At 43.8% G+C, this 16,201-nt stretch overlaps 1 protein-coding gene across 4 annotated transcripts in view; it reads right to left on the reverse strand.

Moving 5' to 3' along the window:
* The window catches only part of LOC144827733 (sodium- and chloride-dependent neutral and basic amino acid transporter B(0+)-like), a 3,091,484-nt gene that overhangs the window by 1,801,450 nt on the left and 1,273,833 nt on the right, over window positions 1–16,201 (reverse strand). For all 4 annotated transcript variants that reach the window (XM_078685937.1, XM_078685938.1, XM_078685939.1 and 1 more), the window contains one exon: window positions 4,457–4,575. In XM_078685937.1, coding sequence (XP_078542063.1) covers window positions 4,457–4,575 — 119 coding nt within the window. The remainder of the gene's footprint in view (window positions 1–4,456; window positions 4,576–16,201) is intronic.

The raw sequence follows: 16,201 nt of genomic DNA on the forward strand, positions 1-16,201 counted from the left end.
GCAGCTATAGCGGCAGTTTTCTGCCGCAAAAGCGGATTTAGCGGCAGATTTCTGCCGATAAAAGCAGCGATAATTGTATCGCCTATGTTGATAATATGACACTATGTTATTTACATTTCTTTGCTGTTTCAATCATTCCTTTTCTGTTACTTCTTCTTTTCTGCTTTCTGTTTTTTCTCTATGTTATTCCACATGTTTTAATCTTATTTTGAACATTCACTCACGTTCCCAAAAATTTCTTGTTTATTATTCTTCTACTCTCCTTTTTTTCTTTCATTTCCTTATCTATTTTGTTTTTCACAATTATACCGTGTTCCATCTTTTCTTTGGTAAATAGATCTATTAAACAGTATCTCTGTGTTACTCCCTCTAGCTGTCTTTCTTTTAACATTACTCTCTGTTTCCTTCCATTATACTTACTCTTCTTTTTTTTAAAAAAAAATTTTTGGTTCGCTCCCGGTTCGCGTACCGGCGAGCGAACCGGGAAGCGAACCAAAAGAAATAGAGGTTGCCAGAGTGCAAACATTCTAGCAATTTTTTTATAAAGGGGAGGTAGTTCTGAAAAGAACTTTTTTTTAATTATTTTTGTTGTTTTATATTTTTTAATTATTTTTCTGAACATTTTTTTACTTTTTTTGTATTTTTTGAACGGTTTTATATTTTTTTGTTTTTTTTGGGGGGGGAACGAAAACGATTCATTGTAAAGGGCTCAATAGGAGCAACAACAAAAAAAAGATAATTTATTATCTGAATCGTTTTGTACAAACATGATTGTCAATTGCTAAGTTGATTAGATTGATGCTACTTTCTCTGTAGCAAATCGACTGACCGCAACGCACGCACACTTGTTTGACTGCCCCGAACCTCATCTGTATATTTGGGACATGAGACCTCCTGGGCAAAAACTGCCTCTCTTGCTGCTCTTCCTCTTCTTCCTCTTCTTCCTCCTCTTGCTGAATGATAACTTCAGCAGGTGGTCCTCTCTTCCTAGGAGGTGGTGGTGGTGGTGGGGGTGCACTAGCTGAAGCTGAAGCTACAACACTTGCCATTGCTAAGTGAAGAAAAAAGGTCTTCCTCTCACAAAGATGAAAGTCAGAGTGAGGAAACAAGGAGGGGTTTTCATCATTTGGGAAAAAAAAATAGTTCTAAACCAATGAAAAGTGATATTTTTAGGTCACATGACCTAGCCTTACATCATTAGGAAACCAAAAGTGAAATGAACCAATGAAAAGTGTTATTAACAAGTCACATGACCTGTTATGCTTACGTTACGCGCTCCGCACCGCGGCCCGAATTGCTTCCGGAAGCTGCGTACCGGAGCACTTTCGGGTGCGCTAACGCGACGCGTCATATGACGCATTACGCGACAACGCGATACGTCGCGCTTACGCAACGCGTAACGATGTTGTTTTCTAACGCGACAGTTGCGCAAACGGAACGTTTACTGTTTCGCGGACCGGGTCGCGGCAGCAAATTGAGCTAACGGAAAGCTAACCGGTTCGCGGACTGGTAGCGAAACAAAAAAAATTATTAACATTTTTTTTTTTTATTAATAAACATATAAAATATATTTTTCCTTTAAAAGAAGAATACATTTTACAGCTTTTGATATTTGCTATTAAAAAACCATTGAAATTCACTGAAAAAACCATAGGTTATAGACCATATATAGTTAGGAATTAGCATTTACAAAACCTTGAACATCATCCAGTGACTGTGTGTTTCTGTAAAGTTTAAATATGTTTTATATATATATTGAAGAATGAGTAGATGTAGAAGTGTCTGGATGAAGGATTTAGTAGGTGCGTGACTGACTGTATGAGTGAGTGATTAAATGTGTCTCACTGAGTGCATGGGTTAGTGACTAAACTATCTTAATTTGTGCATCATTATGTCTGTTGTTCTGTAAACTGCTGCATGTGTTGATCAGTAGCTATATGAGTAACTATATGGGTTATTGATTGATTGTCCAAGTATTTGTATGGGAGACTGAGTGTGTGTGTGGCTGGCTGGGAGATGTTTGACTCTGTGCAGATCAATGTGTTATTGTATCAATGATTGTATAAGAGAGTAAGTATGTGTTAGTATATGTTTGAAAATGTAAGGTACCCTATGTTTAACTGTATAGATTAGAAAATGGAAGTGTGATTGATTCTTTACAGGACTGACTAGGTGTGTGAGTAACTCCATGGATGAGTGGCAGAGTGTGAGTGTCTGTATAGGTGTATGAGTGCATATGATAGTGTTGTAAAGATGAGTGATTGTATGTATGAATGATTGTATGGGTGAATGAGTGAATGTGTGTGTAGACATAGGAATCAGTGAGTGCGTATGTAGTAACAAGTATTGGTGTGTCAATGGTTTAAAAAATTATATTCTGTATTTAACACTGGGTGTAACAGAGGTTATATTAAAGTGTGAGGAGATGCATTGTATTTTCACATGAATGATATCATCAGTGATGTGACCATTGATGTCAAATGAGATGTCATCAGTGATGTCATCAGTGATGTCATTTGAGATGTCATCAGTGATGTCATTTGAGATGTTATCAGTGATGTCATTTGAGATGTCATCAGTGATGTCATCAATGATGTCATTTGAGATGTCATCAGTGATGTCATTTGAGATGTCATCAGTGATGTCATCAGTGATGTCACTGACCATGTCATGAATGATGTAATATGTGACATCATCAGCAGTGGATTGCGGGTGCGCGATATATAGTTAGTGCAACTAACTATATATGGAATTTCAATGGTTTTGTGTGAGTAAAATAAGGTTTTGTAAATGCTAATTCCTAACTATATATGGTCTATAACCTATGGTTTTTTCAGTGAATATATATATATATATATATATATATATATATATATATATATATATATGAGGTACGTGGCGCTCCCGGAGCTTTAACCAACACAGCAATGTCAGCCGATCAGCAAAACAGGAACAGCGAGACCCAAGGATGGTGCAAATGTTCTTTTATTAAATATTAGCCCAGCACCAGTCCGCCATGACGCGTTTCGGCTAAAGATAGCCTTGATCACATGATATATATCCATCTGCAATGTTGCCTGGAAAGAGGAAGCCCAACGCCTGAGAGTAAAAATATACACACTTTAATAGAAAAAACTGCAGTGGAAACAGCGCGGAGGTGCCATGCTGAAAGTGAGTTCTGTGATGATGCCCAACGTGTTTCATGTTAATAAACATTTCTTCAGGGGCTCACAGGTGAAACGGAGTCACTGGTTACAGCAGTTTAAAAGGCACAATTGTTACCAAGTCCCTGCCCCGATGGGCGTGGCCACGACTGTAGCCTCCTGGATCCTGTAGTGCCTAATGTATTAACTCCAATGAGCCCCTGTGCCAAGGCTCCAAATGCCATCAAAATTAATCCCCAAGTGGGTAGCAAAAGTTGTCTCACGTCCATCTGCTGCTCGAAGTGTTAAATCCATTGGGACACTCCTGCCCTCACGTTGCAGCATCCGTTGAAGTCACAACAGGACTGTAGAAACACAGCGGGGCTTCACTCGCGGCTTAGGCTGCGCCACAACATATCCATCTGCAATGTTGCATGGAAAGAGGAAGCCCAACGCAGGAGAGTAAAAATAACCACACTTTAATGGAAAAAACGGCAGTGAAAACAGCGCAGAGGTGCCACGCTGAAAGTAAGTTCTGTGATGACGCCCGACGTATTTCATGTTAATAAACATTTCTTCTGGGGCTCACAGGTGAAACAGAGTCACTGGTTACAGCAGTTTAAAAGGCACAATTGTTACCAAGTCCCCGCCCAAGGGGCGTGGCCACGACTGATGCCTCCTGGATCCTGTAGTGCCTAATGTATTAATTCCAATGAGCCGCTATGCCAAGTAGTTACAAATTGAAGAAACTTAAAAACAGATTATCACCATCAGCAATCATATGCTAGAGATCAAAAAAGGGAGACGCATACCGACCTGGAAAGCAGAAGAATTCTGATATCCCATCAAAGACATATGGATCCCGTGACAAGCTATGCACATTTCCCAACATATGAGAAAATGTTACATTTAATTTACAAACAAGATCACTATAAAAGTTGAACAAAAATAAGGAAATCAATCCCCGATGGCGAAAGCTCAAAAATGTTGTAAAATGTAGTAGAATACTGGTTAGCCTGTCAAACTACCAGAGGTCAAAATGCTCATATCAAACTACACAATAAAACAATACCAATGAACCCGAAAACATTTGGTAATATTTGTAAATTAATTAAGTTGACTTGAGAGAGTGAAATGGACATATATAGGAAGAGGGATAACAAGAGGAAGTCAAAGAAGGAGAAATAAAAAGAGGGCAACAGGAAAATGAGGGAGAAAAGGTGAGTGAGCAAGCAAAAGAGAGCCTGCAGGGGATGCGCATGTTTATTAAAAACGTTTTACATTTAACATACATTGAAGTAGTAGAACTTTACCTGTGTAACACAAGGAATACCAAGAAGAAATAATATCATACAGCACCCTGCAGTTATAACGATTCTGAATCTTTTCATCAATTCTGGAATAGCATCTTGTATAGAGGTTGTAAGAATTTCTAAAAATGGAAAATATTTCAAATATTTTATTCTCTCAATGAAACAAAGTATTTTTCAGGAATTAGTCTGAAAAATATCTATGGAACACATATACATCCAAATTATGTTTGGGTAGCTTTTTCTTTACAAAATAAAAATGCACAGTTTAAACTCTAGAAATCTGACTTTTATACAGAATCTGAGTGCCTTCGGATGATTGCTGACAGTTTTACTACAGGAAAGGAGTTTTTAGCATTTAACAGAATTTTTTAATTTGGTGTTTTACTAATGGAGGCCAGAGATCCCTAGCCAGGTCTCCAGTTATGCTGACATTTTCCCCAATTGTTCTTCGGTTTAAACATCCTACAAGAATGCCTATTCCTAAATTTGTCCTCATATTTCCATAAACCAAGTTCATTTCTCATAAGCTTTTCATATCATAAAATGCTAGTTTCGATATCTTTTGTGAGAAAAATTGTTGTTAAAAACACTTTTTGCCAGAGATGGGAAAGAATAAAAGTGTGCTCTCCCTGACAGGCTGCTTCTTTGCAGTGGGCTTGTATGCATGGAGGAAATTACTTACTCTAAAAGAGCTCCAGCTGCCTATTCATGGTTTGTTCCATGCCGGTGGCCTACTTGAACGTGTTACCTATCATTGCCAAAGTCTTGCTTTTCTTGCAGCTGAACAGCTGCAGGAACGCAGCTTCCAATGCCCATCAGGATATTGGGAGGGGTAAGTATGCACCTAAAACTACTAGTAATAATTCCACCAACACGTTGGAGGGTCCAGTAAAGGTCTCAGTAATTTAGCCACTTGCTGAAACTTTGGTAGCTGCCAATGAGCAGTCAGGCCTAACTAAGGAGACAGATGTGTAAAGCATTTAAAAACCCCAATACATCAAATGAGTAAGACGCAACACACCATAAAAATCCAACACTAATTCAGGAATAAAGGCAATATTTGTATGAACAAATAGACACCAAAACAACAAAAATCCAATGTAGGGAACCAGATATATCAATTTTTAAGGAGATTAACCATGTTATAGTGCCTAAAAACATAAAGCGTCACTCTGGCTGGAAAAAAGTCAACCTTTGAGGCCAACCACGATCGAGCCCTGGTCAGATACACTAAGCGGTAGGCCCCAGTCAAAATTTTCACTTCACACTTATTGGGAGCTTTTTCTTCTTCTGATGTTGCTTGACCCTTCACAGAAGGAGATATTCAGAGAGGGTTCGCCGGCTTGACTTTCTGCGAGGCCCTGGTCAAATCCTGGAAGTCAGGAGCTTTCAGCGGAATAGACCTCAAATCCTGGCCTGGTCGCGGATGAATACGGCCGGCTTGTTCCTCGACATTGGGTCAGCCACCTATGGAGCTTTTCCCTAATAGTTCTCCAAACTTCAGGAGGTGCTTTCAGAAGGTCTACTTTTAGGTTCAAAGTGTCCAATTCATCAATCCAAAGGTCTGGAATCTGCAACATGGTTTTTGAGATGCCTGGACCACAATGCTCCTGACCTAATCCGTAAAACGTCCACTGGACTCCTCCAGAATGGGGACTCTTGGTGGAGATGATGCAGGTAGGCTCTGTTAACCAGCAGCTTGCAGGGAGTCTACTCCGTAATTCTTCTTGAAGCAAAGCAAAGTCCCCCGGGCTGTGGTACCAGATTGTGCAGCAGGTGCAGTAATTTAGAGTGCAGGCCTTTGGGTGCAAATCCAGATTCCAGGAGGGCAGTCCTTTTCCTTGTGGTTTCACGCAGCAGATCCAAGAGATTATGCGGCCCTCACACATTTATTCAGTGTTCTGTGGTGACAATCAGGGGGCTCCTCTTTCCAATGAGATGCTGGGTATCACCCAAAAGCATGACAACTTCCTCCAAAGTGCAGCATCTTCTTGTCCCACAAAGCACTACACTTCCAAAATCCAACATGGATGATTTCTCTCCAGAAGAATAAGAGCTAGCTAAACTAAACCACAGTGTGGCTTGTTTCCATTAGCTCTGCTCCCCAACCTCTGCACATTCATATCCTTAGCCTACCATCTGGCTGTGACTGGGGGTGAACGTTTTGCCATTGTGCAACATTCCGTCCATCATCTTGTGTGTTTTGCTGTTCCCCCTATGTGGGAAGGGTATGCCCAGACGTGGGTCCCTTGCTCACTAAGCCAATGGAGTCAAGCTATCCTGGCTGAAGACGGCTGATATCCAGAAACCGGTCCTAGGATGCTTGATTCCAGTCCAGGGAAGACATGTCTTGGCAGTTCGGGCTGGACTGTTCCCATGAGGCACAGGGTCAAGACTGATTTGCATATGGCCATGTCTGAACTGGGGTGGCTGGGTGAGAAAAATAGCGATGGATTAAACCCAGATCTGTGACTGGGGGTGAATGTTTTGCCATTGTGCAACATTCCGTCCATCATCTTGTGTGTTTTGCTACCATCTGGCTGTGGCACAAGATGTGGGGGTAGGTACGCCTGACATTCTTTACTGATCTGCTATCTCTTTGAGCCCAGTTTGATTACCCATCCCCCTCTGCAGGACCCACCCTCCACCGCTGCAGAGCGCTCTCCATCAGATAACTTCTGCTCTGGCCAGTACACTAATCACCTAATCAGAGCAGCGTGGCTAAGCATGTTAAGGCTGACAAATCAGCAGAGACCACTAGAAGGCTTGAATTTGGCTTACAGAATAGAAAGTTTCATAACTTCTCATCTGTATTAATTATGATAAATTCAACAGTGGCAAGTTGTTGCATTTATCAATACCAATCTTTAGTCATTGAATGATATTTACTCCTTTTCTAACAATAGTTATTATCTACATACATTATTCCAATATTAGCATATAGAGCTCAGTATCTACAATGGGGGAACATGACATGGGCAGCTTTTCCTTCACCAGGGCATATCAAAAATCTTTTTTAAGGTTCCGGCGTATAGTTACAAGGCTCTCCACCGGTGCAACACCTAGGGGAGACCTATGGGGTGTCTGATATGAAAAAATAAGGTAGAATATCAGTTTTAAGGTACCCCTACAACCACATTAACAAGGCTTTAATGTAGTAACACATGGAGACACAAAAGCAGTTTGCATACAGCACATTAAAGGAAGGTTTTTGGGATTTGGCAGTGCTTGTTCCATAAAGCGCCTGTTGACCTGGTTGTATGACGTTACAACGCATGCTTTTACCACGCATGCTGTTACAACACAGTTTTTACAATGCAAACCTTTACAACGCATAGCGCTTTGGGGTGCTGGATAGTGAATAGTTTAATTTACTATTCCAACTCCAGTCCCCGTGGACACTAGGGAAGGTGTTGGATAGTAAATTAAATCTATTCCCTATCCTAGAGCGCCCCCCAGCGCAATGCGTTGTAATGGTTTTCGTTGTAAAACCTGTGTTGTAAAAGCACTGCGTTGTAAAAGTTTCATTGTAAAGGATGTTTCCCGTTGACCTACTTGTGAAGTATTTGTATTTTGTTGTTGTTATTAGTTTGAGTAAAGTTGGTTATTGTTCTTGTTATATTTCAATATATGTTTATCACATTTTGTATCACTTCTCTTACCTTCAGCAACGGACACATGTTTTGCCTTATTTTTTTGTTTAAATCTGTTTTATTGATTTTATACAGTTTTTTGAAAGGTATCAATTGCATGTAATGCTTCTTCCTACAAAAAAAACTTAGGTTATAATGCATGAAAATCCATTGGTTATCAATGCAACACAAAGTTTAGTATCAGGCACACAGTTTACAACGTGTGTGTCTAATGTATCCAACAATTTCTCCATTGACAACGCAGTTACAACATCTGCCTTCAAGTCATCACTGCAAATGTATAGAGTTACAGAGCAATACAATAGGGTGTAAATGGAACAGCTGTGGTGCTCTGCAAGAGTCCTTCCAGTTCAGTCACATTGGGCTTTTAAACAGATGAGACAATAAATAAAGAAAACAATAACAGTGACCTGCACATATGATCTCCTCCCCTTCTCCACGCACATGCCTACAATGTATTTCTTTGTTAATACATCACACATCATCTCCCATCTGTAGTGCCTGTGCATACATTTAATTGGATCATATGTGTCCTTGGAGGATCGCGGCGTACCCTCTAGTGGTATGTGTGGGTGACGCTATCCGCTCGCCCACCTCTCAGTCAGTTGGTTCCTCAGATCCCACGTCCTCAACCCGCTGCAGCTCATGCAAGAAGGTGTCCCAACAGACTGCTGTGGGGTCTTGAGGCAGTCCCAACGTTTCTTCATTTTTGATTGTGATGCTTTCTACCTTGGCCCATGCTAGCATCGAATGACGCCAAGCCCGCCCGTGTGGTGGATCCACTGCTCCCCACCATTTAGTTGGAACCGTTTAGCAACCACCATCCCCAAATCTAGGAACTTAGATACTACCTTAGTGGCAGAAGTACTCTTAAACTGGCGTAGTAGATAAACTGACCATTCAAAAGGCAGTGCGCGGCCTGTGAATGTGTGTAACTGTCTATCTACTGTGCACCAGTATACACCTATCCGGGGGCAGCTCTATAACATGTGTATCAGCTCAGCCCCTGGTTAAGCACATCTCGCGCACGTCACGTCTGTTTGGTTAAAGTATCTATTGATTATGACGGGTATGAGGTTGGCACTGGATAATGTAGAACTGAATTTGCCTAAACCTCGTAATTCTAGGTATGCGTATCGGACTCTCCAGTATCCGTGTCCATTCCTTATCTACTAACTGTTGCCCCAGGTCTAGGTCCCACTTGTGATGGAGGGGGTCAAGGCTTAGCGCCGCATGGGTCCTGATGGATGTGACAAACCAGCCTATGAAATGCCTGCCACATCCCATGACCTATAGTTACTGTATGGTGAGGTGTGGATGTGGTTCAGTAGTCCTGTCCCCCATCTGGCCATTAATGTGGTTATGAGTGAGCAATGTGTAGGGAATTGTCACGGCGGAAACCCCTCATCGTCTACCAGAGACGTATACGGTATGAGCGTTTCATCGCGGTATAGGTCCCCTAGTGTCTGGATATCTCCCTCTAGCCGCTCCGTGAGTGATTGTCTTGTGAGCAGCGTAGACCCGCTAGGAGACCCCTCCAGCTGTATTGCTGGCGCATAGGGAGTGGCGTCTCCAGTGATGTACAGACATCTGCGGTAGCATTTATATGCCACCGCAAGTCGTAATGGCATTGGCATTTTAGACTTAGTAACAGGATGAAAAAGCCTGACTATTTGTTCCAACGAGTGGGGCGGTTGTGTGGTTGCCGTGTCCGCACGATTCCTGTCTGCAAGCCAGAGGGCTATCCACTGCAGTTGAACAGCCAAATAGTAATGTTCAAAGCAGGACGCCGCAAGGGCCCCTTGGTCTGTAGGCAAGTATAGTTTCGCCAGCGCCATTCTGTGTCTTGCATTTCCCCACAGGAAATCCTTGACTAGTTTAGTTAGTGTGGTAAAAAAAGGACACAGGGATGTATAGAGGCAAGTTGGCAAAGTAATAAAGAAGTCGGGAAGTATTACCATCTTGGCTACTGCCACTCTACCTGTTACTGCTAGTGGAAGTGTGCCCCAAAATTGCATTTGTGACCGGATTGCCGTTAAGGCTCTCCCCAGGTTCCTGTCAAACAGGTGTCTCGGCTGGCGATAGATCTGGATACCCAGGTAGCGGAAAGTGTCTTCTCCCCATTGCACCTTTTTACCAATAATGATGAAGCCGGGTCTCGACCCCCTTCACAGAATGCACATATACAGGATTTATCAACATTCACTCGCAGCCCAGAGATTGTGGCAACATTTTGTAGTAGGGGTTACAATTGGTCAGGAACCCTCTCTATATCTTTAACATAGGCTAGGAGATCATCCACATAGAGTGATACTTGGTGTATTGCATCTCCCAGAGGTATACCATCTCCCAGTGTAGTGCGCATCGCTACTGCCAGTGGCTCTATTGCGAGCGCGAAAAGGAGGGGGGAAATGGGCACCCCTGCCTGGTGCCTCTGTGCACCGGTATAGCATCCGATATGTATGGTCACATTCGCACATGAACTGTAGGGTTTGTGTACAGCAAGTTAACCAGTTGAAGGAACCCTAGGCCCAGATCATATTTTAATAAAGTCACAGTCAGGTAGCCCCATTCTAGATAATCAAATGCTTTCTCCAAGTCTAGTATTAGACACCCTGCTCTAGGCCACTCCTGTACAGCATCTGTCCCTACTCTTAAAAAACGCCTCAAGTTAAGGGAGGTACTCCGTGTGGGCACAAAGCCATTATGGTCGGCATGGACAACGAGGGGACTACCGGCACCAGTCTGTCGGCTAACACCTTGGTGAGTATTTTATAGTCTGTATTAAGTAAGGCCAAGGGTCTGTAGGAACCAAGGGCCGTGGGGTCTTATCTGGTTTTAATAGGGACACTAGATACGCCCCGCGCATCCAGGCAGGCACCTCTCAATCTTCTAAAGCTAAAGTGTATAAGGTGTGGAGGCTTTGCGTAAGAGAGACTCATGGCATGCCTTGTAATACTCCGCTGGAAGGCCATCCGGCCCTTGTGTTTTCCCGGAGGCCATGGATCCGATTGCATCTCCAATCTCCTCCAATGTGAGCAGACCATTGATTATCTCTTGGTGTTCCCTTGAGACTGTGGGTAGTTGTAAGGAGCCTAGAAACCCCTCCAATTCATGATCAGCACAGTGCCATTTAGACTGGTATAACTGGCTGTAGTGTTCTGTCATAGCCTTGTGTATTTCGTGCTGTGTATATAACAGAGTCCACACCGGCGTACGTATAGCCCCTATCGGAGCACGTGTGTTTTCCTGTTATATCAGCCAGGCAAGCAGTCGGCCCGCTCGATCAGCTGATGCATGTGTGCGAGCTGTATGCACTGTCAAATTATGGCATCTTAAACGCTCCAGCAGGTTGCAATCTCTGCGCGTAGCTGCTCCAAGCGCCTCGAATCCTTACCCTTACCCCCCTCCTGTTCGTGCCCCAGCAATTGGGCCTCTATTTTTGTAAGTAACATTGTCAACTGCTTGCGTATACTCCATGTGGCCCCCAAAGTGTCCTCCGATCGCCATTTTAAAAGCTTCCCATTCTATGAGTGCATTGCTCGCTGTGCCCTCGTTTAGTTCAAAATATGTAACGATAGCCGTCCCTAGTGATGAGCGGAACTCTGGGTCATCTAACACAGTTGCCTGGAGGTGCCATGTTGGTATGGGAGGACGGTCTGTCTCCCAGCTAAGCTGCACCCACAGGGGGTTATGATCGGAATGCATCCGGCCAAGGTATTCTATCTTCTTAATTAAGGGGAGTAATGATTGGGAACCCACCAGTCTATCAAGATGTACATGTAGGCTATGCACCACTGAATAATAGAAGCAGATACATTATGTGGGGTTAAGAGTGCGCCATATGTCTATTATCACCCAGGTTGTGAGCCCGTCCGCAAGTGCCTGAAAATTAGACACAGCAGAGATTTTATTAAGGGGGGGGAACGACCTATGTAGATCGACACTGAGCACTGAATTAAAGTCTCCTCCCACCACCCAGGGGAGTCCAGCATAGGGAGTCAAGTTCTGTGACAGACGCGCAAGGAAGGAGGGTTGGTCCACATTTGGGGCGTATAAGGATCCTAGCAATACTGTTTGACCATTCAACTGCCCTCATACAAAGGTGTATCTACCCTCGTCGTCGATTACAGTTTCTTCATGTATAAATGGAATTCCTGCCCTCTCCCAGATTAGTGTGCCGTTCGCGTGTGCTGAGTACGCAGTGCCGAATATCTGCCCTCTCCAATGCCTGCGCAGTCTTTCTAGCTCTATTTGTGACATGTGTGTTTCTTGAAACAAAGCAATACCGGCCGAGTGTCTCTGGAGGTAGGCGAATATGGAGTATTGTTGTGTGGGTGTATGCATACTGCATATATTCCATGTTAGTACGTTAACGTGTGTCAATACAAACGTGTATAACCGGCAAGGGGTTCAAGAGTGAACAATGTGCTATCAAGCATGTGTTACATATGAGTAGTTTCGGGCTGGTCTGTTGTAACCAAAACATCGGTTCAACCTTTAACATCATAACACCTGGGGCGAACTCTACGAAGATGTCCGTCCAAACTGTGTGTCTAACAATGACAAGAAAGAAACTAATCCAGTACAGTGCCTGGTGGGGGTGTGTGTAGTGTGCGCTCTACTACAACATTTCCACTCCCTTCACATCCATTAGGTTTGCCATCCGGTAACCAGCCAGGTCAGTGACCGGGTGCAAGTAAGTTCAGGGTATATGTGCCATGAGTTGCGGCCGCGTGCATGTGGCGGGCCTGTAATTGATCTATCAAAGTGACGCATGTACCTAGGCAGGCATCGCAACAGCTCATCCGGCTCAATAGTTTATTGCTGACGCGCTTTTGTGACCCTTTGAAGGGGCATCCCCTTTCGATGTGTTAGCTGACTAAAATGTAGTATGGCTACACTCAGCTGTATTATTGCAGGTGTCGCATGCTTCCCATATTGGTAATTACTTTAGTCGTTAGGTGACGCACGTCGCGCTGTGCTACGTCAGGGTGCCGCTATTCATTAGCCTACTCAAAGTAGGAGTGTATGTACTATGCCAAGCTCTTATTGCAAGTGGGTGCATGGCTCACGTGTGAGATACACTGCGGGGTTACTGACTCGTTGGTGCTACCCACGTCAACAGCATGCAGCTATACACACAAACAAACTTCATAAATGAGTCTACTTGCATGAACTGTCTCTGGCATAGTTCATAATGATGATGTCCCTTCATATGATGTCATCGGAAGTCTGTAAAGTCACCTCCAGGAGCCTCGTTTCCTCAGGATCTTCTGGCCCCGGGGAGACACATGTTTTGCCTTATTGTTAGATTTTAAAAAGGCTTAGGGCCTTAATATGAGTTTGGCGGTGCTGGAGCGGGACCGCTCCACACCATCAAGCCCTTTTACAAACCGCCTGCCAGATCTGAAGTTTTCTCCTATCTAGCAGGCTGTTCTTTGGCGTTCCCAGGGAGGTGCCTATGAAATAGGCACCACAAAGGTAACCTCGAAGATAGTACCTGCACGGCATGGACTGCTGCAGTCTCTGCTGTGCAGGCACTGGTGAGCATGCACACAGGGGGCACATATGGCCCCTTGTGCGCACCACCTTGGTGTGAGGCGTCAAGGGGCCCTGCAGGGCCCCCTTTGTTGCCTCACGCCACACTTTACTTGGCAGTTGCACCGCCATGAAAAGTGCGGCGGTGAGAAAACTCGTAATATGCTAGGTGGGGACGCAGTGGCCCCGCCAAGCATACTGCAGACGCAAGACTGCTGCGCCACTGTCAAGGATCTCTGATCCTTGAAAGCTGCGGCGGTCCCAGGGTGGCCCGTCCTCCTTGGTCATAATAGGGGGGTCAGGAAACCGACCCTACCGTGCACCCGCGAGTCCGGCGGCCTTTAGTGTTTCATGCTCTTCTCTTGTAGTAGTCCACCTTCATATTTAGTGAGATAGACAGAATGCAGACATACTGAAATTATATAGTTCTTACATCTTCAGAAAGCAAGCCTTAACAGAAAGATAAATGTGTACTGGCAAACGGAAAAGAAGCACTTGCATAATGTAAATCAAGAGTGAGTAATCTGAATATTAACAACTTAGAATAACAGAACATAACATATGCCCCATCTGTGCATACACAAAGGATAGAATTTAGTATTTTGGAAACACACAATGATATTTGGGGCAGACGTAACGAATGAGTTGTTAGGTAAGTAACATTATCAATCAGGCAGCTAAACACCACAAACAATGCTTGATTTTTTGGGATCCTAGCTGATTGATATCTGCCCACAAGATTATTAATAGAAATAGAGGCAAGACGTATTAAAGTACCGACCCACATATCACCACAGATGTCTACAAAAATCATAGGGTTTTAATAAAGGGCTGGAGTGTTCATCTAGCTTACAAAATGTGCCTGTACTGGGAGATATGCTGCTTTTGGAGACTACTTTAAAATCATTGACTTCTCTTTTTAGAAGGTGAATATATACATGGAAATGGTTATTGTAGACAGGAATACGTTGGTTCCTTAAGGAAGTGCAGAGTCAGTGAGTTGTCCACATACAGGGATGATGAGTGGCATAGGGGTAGTGATGCGTCATTTGCAGGCACGATGCCTCGGTTTCTTACTGCGGTGCGGTGTTGATAGTTAAATCAGTGCTCAGAGATGCTGTGTCGTTGATGTGTCGAACGTCAAGGTACACTATGTTGACTTTATAGCATCGAGCCATGCTGCGTCACAGTCGGAGCTGTACGTCAGAGTTGGATCGGTGCATCACAGATTTCAGTGAGGCGGTGCGGCGAGACGTCAGGCCCGCGTTTTAAGTCGCAGTTGTTGCGTCAAGCGGGGACCAAGCTCCGGTGCAGGCAACGGTGATGGGTCGAGTTTTGCAATGATGCACCTGTTCCAAATGACGCTTGGAGCTAGTGAGTTGATTTTTCTTCTTGTTGCACCGGAACTCACTTCCAGGGTCCACAAAACAGGATTTGGCACCACTTGGCAAGACAGGGCTCTCAGCAGAAGAGCCCCGATGCTGGCACGTAAAGTTTATGATGGCCCTGAGACTTTCTAACAGGCGGCCGCTCAACTCAAGGACTTGGAGAACCTTGGAAGCAGGATGTAGAAAACTAAGTCCAGTCCTCTCACTCTCAGGACAGGATCAGCAAGCAGCAGGCCAACACATCAAAGCAAACAGCAGTCTCTCCTGTCAAAACACAGCTCTTCTTCCTGGCAGAATGCCCTTAATCCAGAAGTGTTCTGAGTATATGGTGTCACAGGTCCAGTACTTATATCCATTTCAGACTTTGAAGTGGGCAAACTTCAAAGAAAAGCCTTTGTAGCGAAAAGTCCCTGCCCACCCTTGGCCTGGCTTGGACACACTACAGGGGATAGAGACTTCGTTGTCTGAGGACAGGCACAGTCCTATTCAGGTGTCAGTATCAATTCTTCCAACTACTCTAGCTCAGGAAGGCCCAACAGCCTGGTGATGGGCAATCAAGATAGAATGTCTAGAGTGAAGGCACAAACATCCCCATTGTCATCCTGACCCACTCGTTTATTCAGAGACAGGCACAGTCACGTAATGGTTAAAGTGAAAAAAAAACACCTTTCTAAAAGTGGCATTTTCAGACCTGCCCTTTAAAAACCAACTTCACTAAAATATATATTTTTTAATTGTCTAGAGACACCAAACTGCAATCTTCTATCAGCTCCCAATTGGAAGATACACTTGTAAGATGTTATGAGTCAGCTCTAATGCTAAACTATGGGAGTGATAAGTCTTGCTGTAGTGAAAAAACTAAATTAGCAGTATTTCACTACCTTTAAATACACTGCACCCTGCCCAGGGGGCAACCTTTGGCCTACCTTAGCGATGCCTTACATGTAATAAAAGGGATGTTTTGGGCCTGGAAATTAGGTGTACTTGCCATGTTGAAATAGCAGTTTAAAACTGCATATACAGACACTACAATGGCAGTCCTGGGATATGTCTGCAGGGCTACTGGCTGCAGGCCCACTAGTAGCATTTGACTTACAGGTCCTGCCCACACCTGGTGCACTGTACTAGGGACTTACTAGTATATCAAATATGACTATCATAGA

This window comes from Lissotriton helveticus, chromosome 4_1, assembly GCF_964261635.1.
Source record: "Lissotriton helveticus chromosome 4_1, aLisHel1.1, whole genome shotgun sequence".
Classification (NCBI taxonomy): domain Eukaryota; kingdom Metazoa; phylum Chordata; class Amphibia; order Caudata; family Salamandridae; genus Lissotriton; species Lissotriton helveticus.